Genomic DNA, 17,501 nt, shown 5'->3' with positions numbered 1-17,501 from the left:
CAAGTGTCTGCTCCTCACTCATCTTTTTCAGCCTGTTAAGATAGGAGTGACAGGCTATATCCGTCACCCATTTAAGGTATGCGATTTGATGGCACTTACTGTGTTCATGGTTGAGCAATCACAACCCCATGGTTGTTGGAATGTGGTCTCACTTTCCCACATTGCCTGTGCCCATCACTCACACCACCTTCATGCAGACAATGTCTAGGGACCACAGTACAGGCACTTGTTGTATCATTGTTCTTGCCATGTCAATGTCCTTTATCCTCTTTAACGGACAGAGCTAGAGTGTGAATTTCTGAAAAAAAAATATGTCTTTCTTGTATCAGTTATACCTTAGTAATGTTAAAAGTCAAATGACATGTTAATGACAGTTCATATCTGTCAAAGACTGTTTCAATCACTATTTTAAGCCAGCTTAAATAAAGATAAAGATAGCTGTGTTCTCAGACTTGATTTCCTGATGAAACAAATCCAGGGCACTATGGAAGGATGCTCAATTCTGGATCTAGGCAGAGATCTGTAAGATGAACTTGCAATGCCTTGTATCAAAAAGCAAGGAAGAGCTGGGTGCCAGCGGCTAGCTACTCAGGAGGCTGAGGTCTGAGGATTACCTTTCAAAGCCAGTCCTGGCAGGAAAGTCCTCAAGACTCTTATCTCCAATTAACCACCAGAAAACTGGAAGTGGTCCTTGTGGCTCAAGTAGTAGAGTGCTTACCTTGAGCTGAAGAGCTGAAGGACAGCTCCCAGGCCCAGAGTTCAAGCCCCATCATTGACCAAAAAAAAAAAAAAAAAAAGCAAGGAAGACCAATGGGTTACGTTAGATAAATGGGATTAATATGATTGCACATCACCAAGCTCTTATTATGAAGGCACTGGGATTTCTTTTTCTTTTTTTAGCTGATTGTGGGGCTTGAACTCAAGGGCTGTGCCCTGGCCTTGAGCTTCTTTTGCTCCAGGTTAGCACTCTATAACTTTGAGCTATAGCTCCACTTCCAGTTTTCAGGTGGTTAACTGTAGATAAGAGTATCACAGACTTTCCTGTCCAGGCTGGCTTCAAACTGCAATCCTCAGCACTCAGCTTCCTATAAATTCTGAGCTAGGATTTACATGTGTGAGCCACCAGCACCCAGCTTAAAGGTACTTTTATTTAGGTATTTTTGTTTGTGGAATTTTTCACAGGTGGTATTATTTGATGTTCTAAAGATGTTGGGGTTTGGATTAGAGATGCTTACCTTGTATCATGCTTGGGGCATTGCTCCTGTCTTCTATTCTCTGGCACTGCTTCCCCAGCTTTGCCCTGGATTTTAATCCAGATGAAGCTTCAACCACTTGTCACCAGGTATGCTGATCCTTCTGACTCCCCAACATTTGGCCTTTCTGTGCCCACTAAGCCTGTGTGGTTTTCTTCATAAAATATATCACTTTATGAAATTCTTATGTGTTCTTTGCTAACCAGCTGTCTCTTTGCACCAAAGTTTATACCCCCATAAGACAGGAGTGAAGAATCTGGCTTGACTCTATTTCTAGTACCTAGAATCCTGCCTTAGACATTAAGTATCTGGGTAATGAAGAGCCTTTAAGGTAAACCAAACAGAGGGAAAAAAAGATTACCATTCAACTTAAGAGAGTTTCAAATGATCAAGAAGTTCACCACAAGTTATAATCATGAATTCATCCTTAAAAGGACTTTAATGGGGGCTGGGAAGGTGGCTCAGTGGTAGAGCGCTTGCCCTGATGCATGAGGCCCTGGGTTCGATTCCTCGGTACCACATAAGCAAAAAGAAAAAAAGACAGAAGTGGCATTGTGGCTCAAGTGGTAGAGCGCTAGCCTTGAACTGAAGAGCTGAGGGACAGCGCCCAGGCCCAGAGTTCAGGCCCCACGACCGGACCCCCTCCAAAAAAAAAGGACTTTAATGGATGCACTGAAACTGCTTAGGTCACTCCTCAGGAGACCTTCTGGTCACTGGATGAAAGACCTCGTGTTTAAGGGAAAACACAGCCCCACATCAGGGTAGGTAGGCAGTTTTCCCTAAAGGCCACAAGAAGAAACTCAGAAGAATGAGAATATCTTACACTCTAGCCTGCAATGCTCCATGCAGTGTTAACACATTAGCAAAGCAAGCAAGTATACTGTTCAACCACCAACTTCCTCAGGTTGCCCTGTTAAGTCTCCTAGATGATCATTCTAATCTGATTTCATCAGTATAAAAATGTCTATACACAACATGCTAGGCATCTGTCACTGAATATACATTCAGCAGCTTAAATCAATATGCATTTATCACTTCACAGATTTTGTGGACCATGAACCCAGGCACAGCTTAGGAGGGTGCCCGGCTTTGTGGTCTCTTGTTAGCACCACAATCAAGGCGTTGGCTAGTTGAGAGGTCTCACTTGAAGTCTCATTTGAGGAGGGATGTGCTTCCTGCCCCACATTGTGGGAAGGCCTTACGTTCTTTGTAGATATGCAGCTGAGAGCCTTGATTCTTTGCTGGCTGGCCATAGGCCACTTCCTTTCCTTACCACACAAGCTTTTCCAAGGTCAGCAAGAGCCTCCATTTCCTTGAAGTAGGATCATCTAATGAGGGCCTCTTTGTAAGTAAAGTATCAATAACTTATCTCCTAAAAGTCTATATAGGGATTGATATCAATAGATAGCATGGTGGTACTGGCTACTGTCACACACTGAGTGCTGTTCTAAGTCTTATACCATCTACTTCCTGACCGAATGCAACATCAATAATCACAACAGAAAAAAAATTGTTTTTTGCTGTTTCTATTAGCAAAATCAGTAACACAAGGGAGGTCCATTGTAATAATTCCATAGATGCCTAACAGTGTACTTTGAATAAAATGACCCCTTTAATCTTGTTGCCTTCAAAGATAAGCTTTAAGCTCTCTCTGACTTTATTCAGATTAAAGTTTGACTTGAAAGCTTTTGATTCAAAATTCTGAAAATAAAATAGTGCCTAAACAGATTTACCCAAACTCATTTGACACTTTATCTTTATCATTTTATTTGTAAATAAATACATGTTAATCCAGCATTGGTGGCTCACACCTGTAATTCTAGCTACTTAGGAGGCTGAGCTCTAAGGATCATGATTTAAAGCCAGCCCAGGCAGAAAGTCTGTGAGATTCTTTTCTCCAATTAACTACTCAGAAAAAGCCAGAAGTGGCACTGTGGCTCAAATGGTAGACTGCTAGCCTTGAGCACAAAGGGGCTCGGGGACAGTGTCTAGGCCCAGAGTTCAAGTCCCAGAAAAAGCAAACAACAACAACAACAAAAAATAATCACATTTACCATGAAGTAAGTGGTTTTCAACTGCTGTAAATTTTATTCTAGAAGAAATGGAATGACATTGTCGTTGCAACAAACAGCCAGTAGGTGGCAGTCGACAGAATCTCACAAATACTGTATCTGTGAGTACAAGATGATTTTGAAAGAACTAAAAAAAAATAGCTTTTTTTAAAAAAAAGGTATGGTGGGCTGGGAAGGTGGCTCAGTGATAGACCGCTTGCCTTGCATGCATGAGGCCCTAGGTTTGATTCCTCAGCACCACATAAGCAAAAAGAAAAAAGCCGGGAAGTGGCACTGTGGCTCAAGTGGTAGAGCACTAGCCTTGAGCTGAAGATCGAGGGACAGCGCCCAGGCCCAGAGTTCAGACCCCACGACCGGACCTCCCCCCCCCCCCAAAAAAAAGGTATGGAGAGAGACAGTAAAAACCTTTCTGTAATAACATTAGGAATCTTTTCAAAGTTAAAATTATTTTTAATTCAAAATTTTCACACATGGGTGCTTGCTGGCCCAGGGACCCAGCACGGGCTATCCTACCCAGTGTGAACTAGCCTGGACCAAATGAGGGCTGCCACCAATCAGGTGCAAACAGGCCAAGCTCGGGCCTCAACCCTAATAATCCCGGAACTCAAATGTGTAAATCACAAACAGAAGATTACAAGATTCATGGACAAGCAAGACAACAAACCAAATCCAAAAGCCAACAACAACCCAGGAAAGGACCCCAGTGAAAGTGAAGAAGAGATGGAGGACAAAAGAACCATTAAAGAAATGATGACAGAATTGGCCAAAGAACTAAAAGGGGAAACACAAAAGCAATTTCAAAGGTACAAAGAAGAAATGACAAAGGAAATCCAAGACTCCAAAAAAGTGATGCGGATAAAAATGGACATGGTATACAGTTCATTAAAAGACAAAATGAATACTTTGAGAACTGATATTAGAAGCATAAAAGGCTTATTTTCCACAATGCAAACCACAGTGAAAGCCATAGGTAACAGAATAAGTGAAATGAAAAGGAGAATATCAGGAGTCGAGGATAAAACAGAGGAGCTAGAATAGACAGTCAAATCTATAGGAAAAAGACTCAGAACTTACCAAAGGGAAATCCAAGAATTGGTAGACTCAGCTAAGAAATCAAATCTACCCATATCTGGGATTTACAAGGAGGAAGAATTAAAAGTAGAGGCATGGAGAACCTATTCAGTAAAATAACAACAGAAAACCTCCCTCTTCTAAAGAGAGAAAAATTTCACCCTCCTAACAGAAGCATATAGAACCTGTAGTAGACAGGATCCAAGAAAAAAAACACTTCTACACACATCATAGTTAAAACATTAGAGTTGAATAGCAAGGAATTGATTTTAAACACTGAAAAATCAAGGAAGATCCTATATTACAAAAATAGACCCAAAGATCAAGGGAACAGATTTGAAGATCCAGAAATAAAGCCAAATACATACAGTCATCTGATATTTAACATATTCCACATACTGTGGGGGGGGGGGGGGAAACATGACCTCTTCAACTATTGGTGTTGGGAAAACTGGGCAGCCATATGCAGGAAACTAAAAGCAAATTCCTGTTTTTCACCATGCACTCACATAAATGCAAAGTTGATTAAAGACCTCAACATCAGACCTGAAACTCTGAAACTACTGCAAGAGATAGTAGGAGAGTCATTAGAATTTATAGGTACAGGTAGGAACTTCCTGAATAGGGTCCCAGAGGGCACAACAGATAGGAGAGAGATTCCACAAATGGGACTACATTAAAAAGTTTCTGCAAAGCTAAGGAAATAGTTACTAAACTAGAAAGACAGCCAACCAATTGGGAAAAGATCTTTACCAGCAACACAACAGTCAAAGACCTAATATCCAATATATACAAGGTGCTCAAGAAACCTCTCCCAGCCGGGCGCTGGTAGCTGACACCTGTAATCCTAGCTACTCAGGAGGCTGAGATCTGAGGATCAAGGTTCAAAGCCAGCCCAGGCAGGAGAGACCGTGAGACTCCTATCTCCAATAAACCACCAGAAAACCAGAAGTGGCGCTGTAGCTGAAGTGGTAGAGCTGCTCGCCTTGAGCTGAAGAGCTGAGGGACAGCGCCCAGGCCCAGAGTTCGAGCCCCACGACCGACCAAAAAAAAAAAAAACTTCTCCCAAACCTAATAAATCAATTAATAAAGGGGCAAAGGAGCTAAGGAGAGACATCTCAGAAGAAGAAGAGGTAAGAATGACAAAGAAACACATGAGGAAATGCTAATTATTCCTGGCCACTAAGGAAACGCAAACCACAACAAAGACCATCTTACCCCAGTTAGACTGGCTAATATTTTGAACTCTGACAACAAATGCTGGCAGGGAGGTGGAGAAAAATGAACCTTACTGTACTGCTGGTAGAAATGCAAACTAATACTAATACAACCACTCTGGAAAGCAGTCTGGAGGTTCCTCAACAAAAAACTAAACACAGACTTTCCCTACGACCCAGCCATACCACTCCTAGGTATCTACCCTGCGCAACAAGAAGCAGGATATGACAAGGACATCTGCACATCCATGTTCATTGCTGCACTATTCACAATAGCCAAGATATGGAAACAACACAGATGCCCCACAATAGATGAATGGATCATCAAATGTGGCACTTATATACAATGGAATTTTACACAGCCATTAGAAAAGATAAAATAATTCCATTTACAGGGAAATGGATGGAACTAGAACAAATCATGTTAAGTGAGGTAAGCCAACATCAGAGAGACAAATGTTATGTGTTCTCCCTGATATGCAGTAGTTAGATTTAAAATGCAATGGGATATGACAAATTATACAGGATTCTAGATACTCACAGTGAGACCAAAAGATGATAGTCTTAGGAGAAAACCACCAAGTTGTAATACCCAAGCACTCCTTTTTTTTCAAAAATGAAATTTTATTTTATCATAAAGGTGATGTACAGAGGGGTTACAGTTACATAACTAAAGTAATGAGTACATTTCTTTTCAAACATTGTTACCTCCACCTTTTTTTCTTTCACTTTTCTTCCCCAAGACCGACTCCTCCACCCCCAAATTGTAAAGTTCATTTCCAACATAGTATCTTGTGAGTATCACTGTTGCATTGTTTCACCCTTTGTCATTTGTTTCACCATTTTATTATTCCCCTTCCACTCCCCAAATCAGATGAACACATATAGAAGACACAGGGTACCAAAATCAAAAACAGTTATGACAGGGGATAAGCCAAAGGACAAAAAAAAGACAAAAGAAAATAATAACTTCACACAGTACATTTAACAACAACAAAGAAAAACTTCTTGTTTCCATATCTTGGAGTTCATTTCCATTAGCACCATTTTATATGGTCATATGTACATAGCTGTTGAACTATTGTGATCCTCTGCTAGGACTATCCTAGACATATACTAATCATTTATTACAAATGAGGAAACCATGGAGTCTATGTTTTTTGGGGTCTGGCTTACTTCACTTAAGATTTTTTCAAGTCTTTCCATTTCCTAAAAATGGGGTGGTGTCATTCTTTCTGACCGAAGCATATATATATATATGTGTATATATATATATATATATATATATGACATTTTCTTGATCCATTCATCTACTGAGGGGCATGCTTCCATATCTTAGCTATAGTAAATAATGCTGCAATGAACATAGTTGTACTGACAGCTTTTGTGTGGCCTTGTCTGTGATCATTTGGGTGGGCTTGCTGGATCATAGGGAAGCTCTATTTTTAGCCTTTTGAGGAACCTCCATACTGCCCAAGTGCCTCTTCATATGTATATAAAATAATATACATACTAAAACGAACTCCATAGATATGGAAACAAAGAACCTTTTACTTAATTTATTTTTCATTTTCTGATAACTCTGTGTTCTTTACCTCATACATGGTATACTCAAGTTCACATCTGAGGGAAGGTTGTGGAGGAGGGCACAGAATTAGTTTAAAAAAATAAAACAGGTTGGCTGGGAAGGTGGCTCAGTGGTAGAGTGCTTGCCTTGCATGCATGAGGCCCTGGGTTCGATTCCTCAGCACCACATAAGCAGAAAAGGCCAGAAGTGGCGCTGTGGCTCAAGTGGTAGAGCACTAGCCTTGAGCTGAAGAGGTGAGGGATAGCGCCCAGGCCCAGAGTTCAGGCACCATGACCGGCCAAAAAACAAAACAAAACAAACAAACAAACAAAAAAAAAACAGGTGAAAAATGCAGCAGCAGAGCTCACTGACTGCAATGGACATTGATGAAAGTGAGCCATGCCATTCATGGCAGAGATGGGAATGAAGAGAATGAAGAGAATAAGGGAACAGATGATACTATGCAAAAGGAAGGAAATGTACTTATTACCTGATATATGTAAAGATGACCCCACTGTATATCACCTCTAAAACAATAAAAAAGTAACTAAAAAAATTTCACACTTAAATCTTCATTACACTATTGGAGGAAGAATTTTGGTTTCAATCTTCTTAGACAGAAACTTAATCAAATAATTTAAAATAAGGTCACTTCATACTGGTGTCTCATGCTTCTAATCCTGGATACTCAGAAGGCTGTGAAACTAGTCTGTGCAGAAAAGTTAATTGAAGATTCTTGTTTCCAATTAACCAGCAAAAAGCCAAGTAGAGATGTGGCTCAAATGACAGAACACCAGCCTTGAGTAAAAAAAAAACCTAAGGTATAAGATATTGAGTTTAAGCCCCATTACTATCATGTAAGTATTGTTATTCTGTAGTGGGTGCCTGCCTGTAATCCTAGCTACACAGGAGGCTGATATCTGAGGATTGCAGTTTGAGGCCAGCCCATGTAGGAAAGTCCTGAAACTCTTATTTACAATTCACCACCAGAAAACCAGAAGTAAGCTGTGGCTCAAAGTGGTGGAGCACTAGCCTTGAGTAAAAGATCTCAGGGACAGAGCCCAGGCCCTGAGTTCAAGTTCCCCCCCCTCCCCCGCCCACCATCAAAAAAAAATATATCATTTGAGTAAGCCAGCAAAGATGGAAATCTAGTAATTAGATCTAAGACACTGAATGTGACTTAATGACTCATCTACCACAATGTTCTCTACCAGGATGATGGAACCTGAGGAAGTCTCCAATTGAACAGCAGGCTGCTGTGCTATGTTGTGGCATTGCATGCACCACAGGGAACTCTGGACAATGTCTGTGGTGACACAACAGAAAGGAGGGATCATTACTGAGTAAATGCCAGAGAAGTCACTAACCACCCTAGAATGAACAACAGGTCCACCAACAAATATCCAGGCCCAAATGTCAATTATGCCAAGATCTGTGGAATTGCTTTTTTGGGTTTTTTTTGGGGGGGGGGGTCCGGTCATGGGGCCTGGGCGCTGTCCCTCAGCTCTTCAGCTCAAGGCTAGCACTCTACCACTTGAGCCACAGCGCTACTTCCGGCTTTTTTTTTTCTGCTTATGTGGTGCTGAGGAATTGAACCCAGGGCCTCATGTATGCAAGGCAAGCACTCTACCACTGAACCACCTTCCCAGCCCCTGTGGAATTGTTTATACCAATCAAAAACGGGAAAACATTTAAGTCTCTCTCTCTCTCTCTCTCTCTCTCTCTCTCTCTCTCTCTCTCTCTCTCTCTCTCTCTCTCTCTCTCTCTCTCTCTCTGGTCATGGGGCCTGAACTCTGGGCCTGGGCACTGTCCCTCAGCTCTTCAGCTCAAGGCTAGCGCTCTACCATTTGAGCCACAGAGCCATTTCTGGCTTTTTCTGTTTATGTGGTGTTGAGGAATTGAACCCAGGGGCTCATGCATGCAAGGCAAGCATTCTACCACTGAGCCACCTTCCCAGCCCAAGTGTAAGTGTCTTAAACATAGTAGACTGAATCAACAAATTATGGGGGGAAAAAACTATCCACAAGGTTCATGACTTCGTAGCTATAGTACTGAAGTATATTTACTATGATAAAATATTGTGTGAATCAAATTGTGCATTTGGCATGCTCCGTTCTTTAAAAAAGAGATATATACATACTTGAAAGTGGGAACAATGGTCTTCTTGGAGTTAGTAGAATTGTGTAGTTTCCTCTTACTTTTGCTTATTGCTCATGAACAACTGAGGTCTAATGTGAAACATTCTATCTTAAGTAGAGATTTGGGAGAACAGCAGCTGCTAATTTTCAAGAAAAAATTAAAAAGTAAAATGAATACAAAATCTCCACAAATGCTGGGTGCCAGCTACTCCTGCCTATAATCCTAGCTACTCCAGAGGCAGAGAGCAGAGGATGACAGTTTGAAGCCAGCCATGGCAGGAAAGTCCATGAGGCTCTTATCTCCAATAAAATACAGTACTCAAAAAAGCCAGAAGTGGCACTGTGGCTCAAGTGGTAGAGTGCTAGCCTTGAGCTGAAGAGCTGAGGGACAGCACTCAGGCCCAGAGTTCAGGCCCCATGACCAGAACCAAAAAAATAAAATAAAATAAAATTTCCACAAATATCCCTAGTCCCTTGCTCCCCTGTGCCAGGTCACTATGATTTTATTCTGCTTCTGTTATCTTTTTAGACTCCACACATCCATGAGATCACGCAGTATTTGTCTTTCAGTGTTTGCCTTAGGTAATTACCTTCTCTTTATCCATTTATTGGAAATAGACACTTAGGTTGTTTCCACACTTGGACTCTGATGCATAATGCTATATAGAAAAAAGGAGTGCAGTTATTTCTTCAGGAAGTTTTGATTTCAATACATAGTCAGAAAAGGGCTTCTAGGCTATATTGTGGTTGTATATATGTATGTATGAATGTACATACATATGTATATGTGTTTGTATATATTAGTGAGCATTAAGTCTAGGACCTTGCATATATACACACTTGGGTACAAAGCTAGATTTAAGCTCTATTTTTAACTTCTATAGGAACTTTCACAGTGCTTTGCAACACTTATAAAAGAAGATGTTTTTCATATTAGTTTTTTTTTTGTTGTTTTATTTTTTGGTGCTGGTCCTGAGGCTTGAACTCAGGGCCTAGGTTACTGTCCCTGAGCTTTTTACATGAAGGCTAGAACTCTATCACTTGAGCTACATTTCCATTTCTGGCTCTTTGGTACTTAACTGGATGTAAGAATCTCCTGGGGGCTGGGAAGGTAGCTCAGAATATAATATTCTATATTAAATGAAATGGGAGAAAACTATTCACTTGCAGACAATGAGAATTACCAGTCTGTTGGTTAAATGTTGAATCACAGTACTTCTTCCAATGCAAATAGTACTAACTCAAATTAACGTGGATTTCATATTTTTTAGTTTCTTATGAAATTAAAAAGAAAAAGAGGGCTGGGAATGTGGCTTAATAGTAGAGTACTTACCTTGCATGCATGAGGCCCTGGGTTCGATTCCTTAGCATTACATATGCAGAAAAAGCCAGAAATGGCACTGTGGCTCAAATGGTAGAGCACTAGCCTTGGACTGAAGAGCTCGGGGACAGTGCCCAAGCCCAGAGTTCAGGCCCCATAACCAATAGGGGAAAAAAAGGAATCTCATGGACTTTTTTGTCCCACCTAGCTTTAAACCTAGATCCTCAGATCTCAGCCTCCTGAGTAGTTAGGATTACAGATATGAGCCACCCGTGCTTAGCTTATTATAGCTATTTTATACTATCCTAGGCAGTTGTTTTAATTCCATCACATCTGTCATTTTCCAATATATTACTGACCATGTTTTGCTTGTTTTTATACTGAATTCTTTTTTATTGTCCAAAAGTTCACCATCTACTCAAGAGTAAAGCATGCCTAAGAATAGATATTCCAGATGTGTTGTTGAAAATGAATTCCAGTGCATGATACCTTTAATTCCAGCACTTAGGAGGTTGAGAAAGAAGGATCAGGTGTTTGAAGCAAGCCTGATTACTTAGGAAGTCCCTCTACCAAAACAATAAAAATGGCTGCTTCCCGGTTGGAGCCATGATGGTGGCAAATGTAAGCCCCATCAACCCCATCATGTTATTTGCTGTTAGCATTAGTGGTCAGGAGGTTGGACGCATGAAGATTGAGCTGTTTGCAGATGTTGTGCTTCAGACAACCGAGAACTTTAAGCAGTTCTGCACTGAAGAATTCAGAAAAGATGGGGTTCCAATAGGATACAAAGGGAGTACTTTCCACATGGTCATAAAGGGTTTCCTGATTCAGGGTGGAAATTTTGTTAATGGAGATGGTACAGGAGTTGCCAGCATTTACCGGAAGCCATTTGCAGATGAAAATTTTACACTTAGACTTAGGCTCCAGGCCTACTTTCTATGGCAAACAGTGGTCCCAGTAAAAATGGCAGTCAGTTCTTTATCTCCTGCTGTAACTGTGATTGGCTGGATGGGAAGCATTTAGTGTTTTGGCATAGGCCCCAACAAGAAGCCCAAGTTGCCTGTGGTAATAATCTTAGTGTGGGGAGATGTAGTCCCGATGAAGACTGATTCAGGCCTTCTCTTGCCTGGCTCTTGGTTTTGCTTCCCCACCTGCTACTGCTTCATTTGATAAAGAGACCATGGAAGTGCACAGACTAAAACCAAGATTATCTGTTCAAAATTTCAATAGTAAATAAAGGATAAAAAAAAAAACTACGGAGGGGGGGAGGAGAAGGATTGGGATTGGGGGGAGGGGGGAGGCTGGGAAGGGAAGTAAAGGGTAAACAAAGGAGGAGGCTGCAATGCTTGGTAAGAAATGTACGCATTATCCTGCCCACATAATTGTAACTCCTCTGTACAGTATGTTCACAAATAAAATAAAATAAAATTAAAAAAAAAACTACAAAAATCAACGGAGAACTGGACTCCAGTAGCTGATAACCCTCGGTAATCAGGAGGCTGAGATCTGAGAATCATGGTTTGAAGTCAGACCTGGCAAAGTCCGTGAGACTCTTATCTTCAATTAACCAACAAAAAGCCAGAACTGGAGAGGTAGAGTGACAGACTTGAACAAAAGAGTCAAGTAAGAGTTTGAGACCCAGTTGTAGTACACAAACACACACACACACACACACACACACACACACACACACACACACACACACATCAAAACAAAACAAAAAGTAAGAGAGAGGGTACTTCTCAAGCAGTCCTTCACTCCATTTCTGGGTGTCCTTTGAGCCTTGGTGAAAAACAAATGCAGCTGTGTGCTTGTCTGAAGATGAAGTCACTTTTCATCCATACACAGTGGTAGTTGATGGTTCCAGTGAGACCCACAATTGCATTTTTGTCTATTTGTTCCAGATAACCCTACAAATAAATTAAAACCCTGAGTCTGGAAATATTATTTTGGTTCTACGAAAATAAGAAAGCAGGTTTTCAAATTTTTTGCTACAAATGCTAATACAGAATGTATACTCAGTGAATTGCATTTTTAAATAACTGAATCAGAAAATATCCAAACCATAATAGTTAAATTACTTGTGCAATGGTATCAAATATATATATATATACATATACACATATACATATACATACATATTGTAAATGAAAGTCAGTTATATATGATGGTCTGTGCCAATAACCCTAGGGTTTCAGGAGTCTGAGATCTGAGGATCAAGGTTCACAGTTCAGAGCCAGCCAAGGCAGTCAAATCCTTGAGAATCTTATCTCCAGCAAAAAGCCAGAAGTGGAGGTGTGGCTCAAGGCATGAAAGAGTGAGAGCAGGAGACCCCAAATCCAAACCTGCAAAAAAGAAAAAGAATGAAAAGAAGGAAGCAAAAGAAAGAAGGAAGGAAAAAGAAAGAGGAAAAGAAATCAGTTGTTATCCAGGTTGAGTGTTCGTTACCTTGGTAAGTCAATACAATGAGACTTGGTGAACGTTTCAAGTACAATTTCTCCTAGAGGATGACAAAAGAAAGTGCCAAGAGATGAAAGAGCCTCAAGAAAGAGCCAGATTGGAGGAGTACACTATTACCTTATGAGATCTGCACGTATGAACTAATAACTTCAGCTTCACCTGTCAAATAATATGTGCTATTTCCACTTGCTTCTGCCTTGTTTTTCTTTTTTTTGTTTTGTCCTGGGGCCTGAACTCTGGGCCTGGGCCCTGTCCCTTCGCTCTTCAGCTCAAGGCTAGCGCTCTACTGCTTGAGCCACAGCGCCACTTCCGGTTTTCTAGTGGTTTATTGGAGATGAGTTTCATGGAATTTTCTGCCCGGGCTGGCTTTGAATGGCAAAACTCAGATCTCAGCCACCTGAGTAGCTAGGATTACAGGCATGAGCCACCGATGCCCGGCTCCTTCTGCCTTGTTTTGCAACCCATCTCACTGATCTTTAAGCACATCCTCTTATGAGTGGGTTCTTATGAGTTCTCTTCTATAGTGTGGGGCAGTTAACTACTCTTGGGGTTCCATCATACTTTATCTCACTGATCTTTAAGCACATCCTCTTATGAGTGGGTTCTTATGAGTTCTCTTCTGTAGTGTGGGGCAGTTAACTACTCTTGGGGTTCCATCATACTTTGTTGGTATATTTGATTAAAAACAGATGCTCAGCATTAATATTAAGTCTTATCCAAATGGAGGGGAGATAACATTTCAAAATGGGAACCTTCACTGGATCTCAAGCCTGCCCTCCAGTTGCTCTGCATTCCAGCTCAAAATAAAAAATGCCCAGCCTGGCATTTCATCCTCACTTTCCTATTTCCCAAGGGGAGAAGAAGCCAAGTTCAGTTCCTTTCCAGAAGTAGATGTTGATTCCTCTGTCAGCCTGGGTAGCAAAAGTTGAACTATCACAATAGAAAGTTCCAGGCACTGAAAAACTCCTATTAATTTTAAAAGAAGTCTATCTCGTGAGCTGGGGTTGCAGCTTAGTGGTAGAGTTCTTGTCTAGCATATACAAGGCCTTATTTGTCATCTGCACACACATCTGTAACACCTAACTTGAAGAACTATTTTGTCAGTTAACCTCAGAAAAGATATCCTATTTAGGAAAAAATGAGTTCATTTCGTTTGCACGAGAAACAAAATTTGCATTGTAAAATCCGTGAGATCGTTAGCATTTTGTGATCGTTTATGGAGCAGCGCACGGGAGAACCTTCCCAGGCTCCAGCGTACTCCATCATCCACCGCCCAGGGGGCCAGAACTAAGGTAAAGAACCTACCACGTGGTGCTGTGACTCCGCCCAGCCCATAGGGGGCGCGCGCAGCCGCGCCCTTTCCGCCAACTCCGAGTGTTCCCCTGCTCGGCCTTGCCCGGCTGCCTCGGCAGCGCGCGGGGACAGTTCCTCTTCCGGGACGCGAAGGGCCCGGATATGAGCGGACTACATAAGCGCTGCTCGGGCCGGCAGCCCTTCTTTCTGCGGGAGACGCGACTGTGCGCGTGGAGGTCTGCCCTCGCCGCTCCTGCTCCTGACTCACCGCTGTTCGCTCTCGCCGAGGAACAAGTCGGTCAGGAAGCCGCGCCTCAGCCATGGTGAGGCCGGGGCCGGGGCGCGCGGCGCCGCCCGGGGCGGAGGCTGGGGTCGGGGGGGCGCGGGGCCCAGGGCAGGCCCGCACCCATGGCGGGAGCCGGGAAGGGGCCGGCGGAGGCTCGTGCATTGCTGTGTTCTTGATTCCCCCTCCTTGCCTGCACATCAACAGGCTTTTAAAGACACCGGGAAGACGCCTGTGGAGCCCGAGGTGGCGATTCACCGGATTCGCATCACCCTCACCAGCCGCAACGTGAAGTCTCTGGAGAAGGGTCAGTCCAGTTGCAGTCACGTGGCAGGCGGGGGAACACTCTAGACTTTTCTCTCACCGGGTCGTAGGCACCCAGCCCCCAGTTAGTAGCTGGCGATGAGGAGACGCCTACCGTACTGATCTACGGTGATGGTTCTATACGCTATTCTGAGCCGGCCGGCGGCGGCCTAAGCCTGCGGTGAGTGATTGTCAGCGAACTAATGGATGCCTCTGCTCCCCCCCCGTAGTATGTGCTGACCTGATCCGAGGCGCCAAGGAGAAGAATCTCAAAGTGAAAGGACCGGTGCGCATGCCTACCAAGGTAGGTGAGGTCAGGGAGACCGACCTAGGCACTGCATCTTGTGAGTGCCCGCCGCCAGGGTTGTATAAAAGTAGTGACAGTGATGCACAAGTCAGCCGCACAGCCTTTCAGGGTGCCAATGGACTTGGATTGTAGATGACTGGTAATCTGAAGGCCTGTTCGGGTAGAGGAATAGTGCCAAGGGGAATCATTTGTCAAATGATAAAGCTACAAAATAATGAGCTTCTGGGTATTCTCTAAGGATAAGTATTAAACCATGGGCTTTGGTTTTCTGTTGCAGACTTTGAGAATCACTACAAGAAAAACACCTTGTGGTGAAGGTTCTAAGACATGGGATCGCTTCCAGATGAGGATCCACAAGCGACTCATTGACTTACACAGTCCTTCCGAGATTGTCAAGCAGATAACTTCCATCAGTATTGAGCCAGGAGTGGAGGTTGAGGTCACCATTGCAGATGCCTAAGTCAAACGTTTTTAATAAATTGACTTACTGATTGTTTAAGTTTCCTTAACTTTTATTTACAATACAAACAGGTTTTAGAAATGCAAGTGGAGATTTGCTGAGTTACTTTCCAAATGAAATAAAAGTCAGATTTGTTTTCTAGAGGCTACTCTTAATTGTATTGGAATCATTTGAAGGCTGGATATAGATAGCCAAATAGTACAAGAGGGCACATTAATAAATACAGTTTCATCTAAAGTGGTTATAATAAGTGCTAAGGAAATAAGAAGGCATTAGCTTTGAACTTAAACTTGCCTAGTGTTCCAACATTTAGTGGCATAAGGTGGGTCATTAGTTTATTGTTCATTGTATATCCTTACAGGCTTAGGATTTTCCATTAAGAGAACATACCAAGATGTTCTTTATGAAGGGACAGAATTTTACAAGTTTGTACAATAGAGGGAAAAGTACTGTCGTTTGATTTAGTAGGATTATGATAAGATAATACGTTGTTTCTGTTTGGGGTTAGACCTCTTTCTCTGCACTGTTTTGTCTTCATTGTGGTTGAAGTGCAGATTTGAACTATGTAAAAAAGTTTTTGAAAGAACTTGCTTGGGAAACTGAAGTCTTCGATCATAAGTACACCATTTTAAGTTGTATATGGCATAGACAGGTTATGTTCCCTTAATCCTGTTGAAGGCATTAAGCCAAGCCCTGGTTGCTACTACTACCTACTCAGGAAGCTGGGGATTGAGATTGAAAGCCAGCTGCCAGTGAAGTTCCTAAGACCCTTTATGGAGCTGTGGGTTAAGTGGGAAAGCACCAGCTTTGAGCGGAAAAGCTAAAGGACAGTATCCAAGTCCCTGAGTTCAAGTCCCAGTACCAGCATTCATTCACATCAGATAAAGCATTCAGAGGCAATAATAGATCCTTCTATGTGTTAGGGTTAGCACACAGGGCATTTTCAATAACCACTGCAGCCACATTTCTAGGCTCCTAGGTGCTTAGGAATATTGCTTAAGCATTCTGAGAATGGATTGAGGAAGAGTTATGAAAATGGACCAAAGAACAAATTTGTGGGGGAAACAAGATAATGAACCCAAAACAAGCCCTTCCCTACAGTTCAGGGAATTAAACCCATGGTCTTTCACAGGTTAGGTACTCAATGAACAACATCCCTGAGTTTTTTTTTTGTTTTGTTTTGTTTTTTTTGGTTGGCCGTGGGGCTTGAACTCTGGGCCTGGGCGCTGTCCTTCAGCTCAAGGCAAGCGCTCTACCACTTGAGCTACAGTGCCACTTCCGGTTTTTCTGGTGGTTATTGGAGATAGGAGTCTCACTGTCTCTCCTGCCCGGGCTGGCTTTGAACCTTGATCCTTAGATCTCAGCCTCCTGAGTAGCTAGGATTACAGGCCTGAGCCACCAGCACCCGGCTACATCCCTGAGTTTTTCACGAGTAGATTAAACTTTTAAATTGTCGTTAATGGGACAGGGAATGGCTTAGAGAGTGCTGGCTAGCATGTATGAAGCCCGGGGTTCAATTCATCAGTACTACATAAAAGTGACACTGGCTCAAGTACTAGAGTGCTAACCTTGAGCAAAAGAGGCTCAGACAGTTCCCAGGCCCTGAGTTCGAGCCCCACGACTGGCAAAAATCATCAATAACACTTAAGGGATCATCTCATTCAGTTACACTAAAGTTGAGGTCTATTTGGAAGTAAAATTCCTACTTAGTGGTAGTCCTGGGATTGGAACTTGGCCTGGATATGGAGCATAATTA

The 17,501-nt window shown here is 42.3% G+C and overlaps 1 protein-coding gene and 1 non-coding gene across 2 annotated transcripts; both read left to right on the top strand.

Annotated features, from left to right (window-relative positions):
- The first annotated feature begins 14,584 nt into the window (after positions 1 to 14,584).
- Positions 14,585 to 15,784, top strand: Rps20 (ribosomal protein S20). The gene is made up of 4 exons (XM_069990753.1): positions 14,585 to 14,715; positions 14,883 to 14,982; positions 15,209 to 15,282; positions 15,563 to 15,784. The coding sequence occupies exons 1-4, from the start codon at positions 14,713 to 14,715 to the stop codon at positions 15,743 to 15,745; spliced, it is 360 nt and encodes a 119-aa protein (XP_069846854.1). The 5' UTR covers positions 14,585 to 14,712; the 3' UTR covers positions 15,746 to 15,784.
- On the top strand, positions 15,073 to 15,139 carry LOC138806405 (small nucleolar RNA U54). Its single transcript, XR_011365849.1, has one exon. It is a non-coding gene; the product is annotated as a small nucleolar RNA U54 (small nucleolar RNA).
- Positions 15,785 to 17,501: the final 1,717 nt, after the last annotated feature.

Source organism: Dipodomys merriami, unplaced genomic scaffold, assembly GCF_024711535.1.
Source record: "Dipodomys merriami isolate MVZ:Mamm:240054 unplaced genomic scaffold, mDipMer1.0.p SCAF_4, whole genome shotgun sequence".
NCBI lineage: Eukaryota > Metazoa > Chordata > Mammalia > Rodentia > Heteromyidae > Dipodomys > Dipodomys merriami.
Note: the sequence above shows the minus strand (reverse complement) of the source record. Positions and strands in the feature narration are given on the sequence as shown.